The sequence below is a fragment of the Phlebotomus papatasi genome, chromosome 1 (genome assembly GCF_024763615.1).
Source record: "Phlebotomus papatasi isolate M1 chromosome 1, Ppap_2.1, whole genome shotgun sequence".
Classification (NCBI taxonomy): domain Eukaryota; kingdom Metazoa; phylum Arthropoda; class Insecta; order Diptera; family Psychodidae; genus Phlebotomus; species Phlebotomus papatasi.
This window is the reverse complement of record NC_077222.1, coordinates 102,077,443-102,083,442: the sequence shown is the minus strand read 5'-3', so window position 1 is coordinate 102,083,442 and position 6,000 is coordinate 102,077,443. Positions and strand designations below refer to the sequence as shown.

Sequence of the window (6,000 nt, the reverse complement as noted above, 5' to 3'; positions counted from 1 at the left end):
AAGAACTAAAAAGTTTATTTTACTTTATTCTCTTAATTCTAAAATCTAAAATTTTTTTTGATTACGCAAAATATTATTGTTTTTGAGAGAATTTTTGTAATCTTTTGTTCAAGGTCATTTGTAATTATCACGGAAATCATCACTCAGAGGAATTGACAGTCAAATTCCTCAGTTTTCTCTCGAGTAGACAGGAAAAATTCCTGTATTCACCCAAAGTGGAACACAGGACATGTCGTTATCCAAACGGATGTTCTACCAACTGAGCCATAGGAAATATTTTTAATTTGTAAAATTAGCATTTTAATCAGCAAAAAATCAGATTGGTCATCAAGAAATCAAAATGGTTAATAAAATATTTGATTCTTGTAATTAAATAACGTAAAATTGATGTGAAACCACTTAAAATAAAAATTAAGTTGGCAAAAGATGGTTCAAATTCAAAACTCCTTGATTTTTCCGTTTTCAAGAAAAATTAACTACTTTTATACTTTAAATATTGATTATTTCCATTTACATTTATTTACTTACCAAATATGTTTTGCCCTTGGATGACCTTCTAGACAGGAAAATTTCATAAAACAAAATCTCCATCTCTTTCTTTCTCCAGAATATTGCATATGTCTACAGTCGACTCTCGCTAAATCAGGCATATGGGGCAAAATGTCATCCAAATTATAGAGACTTGGGCATCAAAATCATTGTAAATTCCACAAAAAGCGCTCAAATATTAAAAAAATCACGATAAAACAAGAGGAACTACAACGAATTTGAACAAATTTGCTTCAAAATCAAACGTGAAAAGAGCCGATTGAGCGAGAGTCTACTGTATCTTACTCTTGCACACTCTTCTTCTTCTTTTGAACGTCATAACATATTCAATTTAGATTCCAATGCGAAAGAGTGAAGAAGGGAGGTAGGGATGCAATAACCAGGATCAAGAGATGGAAATTTTGATTGATTCATGATTTCTTTAAAATATAAACATGCCGGAGACACTAAAAAATAAATTCAATAAATATAGGAGGAAGTGGGGCACCTTTGAAAGTGGGGTACCTCTGAAATTGGCATTTTTCACCTACTTTTAAATAAAATTGAGCCTTATTGTGATATAATTGAGCTGCACAAACAGATTAAGAAGCCAAATTACATTATGATATGGCTCAGTTTCATTTAAACATAGGAGAAAAATCCCAATTTCAAAGGTGCCCCACTTTCAAAAGTGTCTACTGACCTAAATCTTGGAGGCAGATATTATTGCCATAAAAGAAAAGAATAATGTTGCGATTTTGTATGCGATTTTCCGCAAGAAAGCAATTTTTCGCTTTTACGTTATAATTCTTGCGAGGAATGCATATACAATTGAAATTATAAAAGTGATCAGTGATCAGTTTTAGATAAAGTTCGGAGTTAGTATGCAGTTTGGGAAGCCAAGATTCTGTAAATCCCGTGGGGTACCTTTGAATTGGGGCAGCTTTGAAATTGGGCTTTTTCTCCTATTTTCAAATGAAACTGGACCTTATCATGAGATAATGTAGCTCTACAAATCAATTCCATTTGAAAGTAGGGGGAAGTAGGGTACCTTTGAAAATGGGATTTTTTACCTAGGGTAGGTGTGCCAAATTTCGGCATAGTTACTGAAGTTAAATAACCGCCTATAAAAGGAATTCTGGTGAGTTTGGTAGTTCTAGGAGATCGCCTTGCCGTTTCTTCGATCATGATTTAATTGAGGGTGGTTGCGAGGGGGTTGAAAGGTCATACCCTAGCCCCAGAATCGAAATAAAAATCCTACCGAACTGGATGGACACGATTCCTTATCTATGATTCTCCTGAATAACAGTCGAATTTACACTACCCCGAATACTTAGAATCCCAAGACAGTTTGCCAAGAATCCCAGCTACTGTAAGCTTATAAGGGCTTATCAATGATATTTTTTGCCAACTCCGGGTCTCTCGCTTCCTCCACTTCCACATTCTTGCGGATGCCCCAGCATCCCAGTGATTGCATTCACTCTCAGCAATTGCGAGAGAACCCCCCGGCGTGGCATAAAAGAACAATTCACGTCTCCGCGGAGTACCAGTTGATTGTGCTAAACGGACCAGGTGACAGTGACTAGAAGAAGCAATTTCAGTTGGGAAATTTTGTGCAGTGAAGTGAAGAAACAAATAGTCTAATCATGAATGCCATTATTGCTATTCTGCTCCTCATTGGAGCTGTTAGTGGACAATTCATTCAGCAGGAACCCATCCCACTAGCCTACTACCGCGATGCTACCCCTATCCACGAAGATCCACCCCTAGCCCATCCAGCTGTCGTGGAAAACTCCCTCAGGGAGCAACAATACCCTGCTGAATTTCAGAACAACTTCTACAAGAACCCCCACATAGCTGATGCCCTGGCAAAGGAATCCTGGTTCACGGACAAGGAGATGCCCGTGTACGAGCGAGAAGCTGACAAAATCCCCCGGGGACAAATTGTAAAAATCCTCAAAAACGCCGGACTCGCCAGAAGACGCAGATAGACCCCCAAAGAGCCTGATCACCTGCCCAATTGTGAATAATTTCCAAACAAATTGTGTTATTTATTGAAAAAAAGAGTTTATTTATAGATTTTTTTATATGTACAAAATATTTAAAGAAAACACATTATTTATATTTTTCTGTAAAAATAATACTATGGATCTTTTATATAGAATTTCTGCTTTTTTGTTTAGACAATCCTTTTATAGCCCAAAACCATAAGTTTTTTTTTGTTTTACCTCTTCACTTTCTCTTCTTCCGTTTATAGATTGTAAAAATTAGAAAAGAGCACTTCTAATACTTTCAAAAAAATATTTATAGTTAATATTTATAATTTTTTTTATGTAGATAAACCGCAATATTTATAGAGACAATTATTTATAATCTTTATAATGTATATATCTTTTTTTTTCTTGTAAATTTAAAAATAATAATAGGATAATAAGAAACAATAATCTTTTCTTCTGCCTATCCCCGTCTTTATGATTTCCTCTTCTTGGAGAATATCCTAAACATTCCAGTTTTCTTCTCCTTCCCATTTCCCGTTCCACTGACACTCGATCGACTGGACTGTACGGATTCACTTTCGCTAGAACTCTCATTGGTGGACGTCCGGAAGCGGTTGGGATCTTGTGGCATTGATATTGGTCTCACAGTGACTGATGTTGTGTCGTGTCGTGCATTACCCCAGCCTTGAGAAGTGATTCACAACAAAGCGGGAAGAAAATTAAAATATACTTCTTCCGTTTTTCAGCGGCGGGTTCAACACATCACAAGAGAGAGATCACACAAAAGATATCTACCATCGATCACCACACAAAAGCCATCAAAGCACCGGCATTTTTTTTAAAGCACTATTTTATTGCCATTTTTTTCTTGTATTGCAAATTTAAGAAGCCAATACCAAGCAGCACACGCATAGCATACAGACACCACAGACCACATCGTTGATTATGAATACAGATTTTAAATCATGCAGTGGTAAGATTCCTGATAATCTCATAATTATTTTTTTTATAGGAAGTATTTTTAAGGTAATCTAATGATCTACAAATGTTCAGAACATTTTATATGCTCATAATCACCGTTGTTGGCGCATAAATCGAGCATACTGAAAGCACGCAGAGAACTCATCACGCAGGGGCCTTTAGACATTTCATTTTTTCATACGTTTTTGCATAGAGGCCCTGAAGACTCTTGGCAAGTTTTTTTCTAAAGAGAATTGACTTATCACTCTGATATATTAGATGAGATCATATATTCTGTCAGTAGAAGAGGTAAAAAGTTTGGAGTGGTATATCTCAGCTCCTGATGAACATAATTGGATGAGTGAACTATTGTTGGAAAGCTTGGTTCATTAGCTTTTAGAATCTGGTATACTTAATCTGCTATGGTAAACCATGGTCATCCAGAACCATTTATGTCGAAGAAGACACTTTTTGCAACGTCTTTTTTGACCATCTACTGCTGGGACCAGGAATGACCCACTTTTCTCGCACAAGGACTGTTTGTTAGAGGAACTCAAAAGGTACAATTTGTAGAAGAAACTTTTTTTTTGGACATCTTACTTTTTTTTATTCATCCACTTTTGCAAGAATTTTAACATTTTACACGCATAGAAAAAAATGACAGAAATCCTTCTATCTCATTTTCTGGACAAACTAATGAAGATATCGACTTGGAATGTTCTAAGTACTCCCCCATAAGTTGATCCAAGGAATCCAAATATCATATCAATTTCATCCCCACGTCTATCCTTCCCCTCCAGAAACCACTCTTTTAGGATTTCAGTAATTTTTTCCTTGCGTGTAAAATGTTAAAATTCTTGCAAAAGTCGATGAATAAAAAAAAGTAAGATGTCCAAAAAAATGTTTCTTCTACAAATTATACCCTTTGAGTTCCTCTAACAAACAGTCCTTGTGCGAGAAAAGTGGGTCACTCCTGGTCCCAGAAGTAGATGGCCAAAAAAGACGTTGCAAAATGTGTCTTCTTCGACATAAATGGTTCTGGATGACCATGATTTACCCATAGCCAATTACATATACCAGATTCTGAAAGCTAATGAACCAAGCTTTCCAACAATAGTTCACTCATCCAATTATGTTCATCAGGAGCTGAGATATACCACTCCAAACTTTTTACCTCTTCTACTGACAGAATATATGATCTCATCTAATATTTCGAAATCGTGCATTAAAAGCTATCTAAAAATACATATTTAATTATGTTCGCCGAAATAATACAAGAACTACGAGCAAATTTATTTAAGTCGCGGTGCAATATCTGCAAAATTTTTACAAGGAAAAGTGAAAAATATCTTCACTTTTTATTAGGCTTGATGGGCCCCTGCATCACGAGTACAAAAATTATTCAAAAACGAAATGAAATAAATGCCACATAAAAATTAATTTAGAAACAAAAATACTAACTGAACATAAGAAATTTAGAAATTTTCAAGGAAGCATATCTTGTACAAAGAGTACAATGTTACAGGGGCACAACTCAAAGCCATGAATTTCTTTAGGTTTTTTTTTAGTGCTCGAACTCCACAAAGGGAACAATATAATCCCTCGATTTTGAGTTATATATACAGTGCCCGGTAGGGTGTTTCAATTTTTTTTTAAGTGCCTGAGGTCTCAAAGTGTTCCATATGATGAGACAAGAAAATGCTTCTTAGACATGAAATTTATTCAACGCAATCCAGAGGTTCCGCATCGGCCTTGAAGATGGCGGGGTCGTCGACGGCTCTAGAGGCCAAACGGTTAGAGATAGACACTGGGATCTTCGGGGGACCCCCCATAAGTCGACCCAAAGATCATTAATATGTCCCTTGTTTTCAAAATATTTTTTTTAGTTTGATCAGAAACGCGTCGTTCGATTTTTTTTCATTTTCGGATATGTTTTAGAGATTACCCAGGCGGACATTTCGTTTCCCATAAATTTTTCACGATGCTTTTTTTAGTTTTTTATAATTCTTTTAATTTTCTTTTTTTTATTTTTAAACGCTCTAAAATCGCGTGTAAAACACGTACAGCACAAACACAAAACGCTCTCTAAGGTCGTGTGCAAAATACACAGAGCGCTAGCAAAAAAACATACCTAGAATCGTTTGCAAAACACGCATAGCGCAAACATAAAACGCCCTCTAAAATCTTGTGTAAAAAACGCACAGCTTGATCGTAAAACGGTTAATAATTCGCTTAAAAACACGCACAGCTCAATCGTAAAAGGTTAAGAATGTGCTTAAAATCACGCACAGCTCAATCATAAAACGGTCAAGAATGCGCCTAAAATCATGCACAGCTCAATCATAAAACGGCTAAGAATGCGCTTAAATTCACACACACCTCAATCATAAATCGGTTAAGAATGCGCCTAAAGTCACGCATTCTCAGCCGTTTTATGATTGAAATGTGCGTGATTTTAGGCGCATTCTAAACTGTTTTATGATTGAGCTATGCGTGATTTTAGGCGCAATCTAAA

At 36.0% G+C, this 6,000-nt stretch overlaps 2 protein-coding genes across 7 annotated transcripts in view; one reads left to right on the top strand and one right to left on the bottom strand.

Annotated features, from left to right (window-relative positions):
* The first annotated feature begins 1,955 nt into the window (after positions 1-1,955).
* LOC129810166 (uncharacterized) lies at positions 1,956-2,966 on the top strand. Its single transcript, XM_055860477.1, has one exon. It carries the CDS (start codon positions 2,175-2,177, stop codon positions 2,517-2,519), a length of 345 nt encoding a protein of 114 aa, XP_055716452.1. The 5' UTR covers positions 1,956-2,174; the 3' UTR covers positions 2,520-2,966.
* Positions 2,576-6,000, bottom strand: part of LOC129810164 (spectrin alpha chain, non-erythrocytic 1) — a 95,585-nt gene continuing 92,160 nt past the window's right edge. For all 6 annotated transcript variants that reach the window (XM_055860471.1, XM_055860475.1, XM_055860472.1 and 3 more), the window contains one exon: positions 2,576-3,209. In XM_055860471.1, coding sequence (XP_055716446.1) covers positions 2,998-3,209 — 212 coding nt within the window. In that variant the 3' untranslated portion in view covers positions 2,576-2,997. The remainder of the gene's footprint in view (positions 3,210-6,000) is intronic.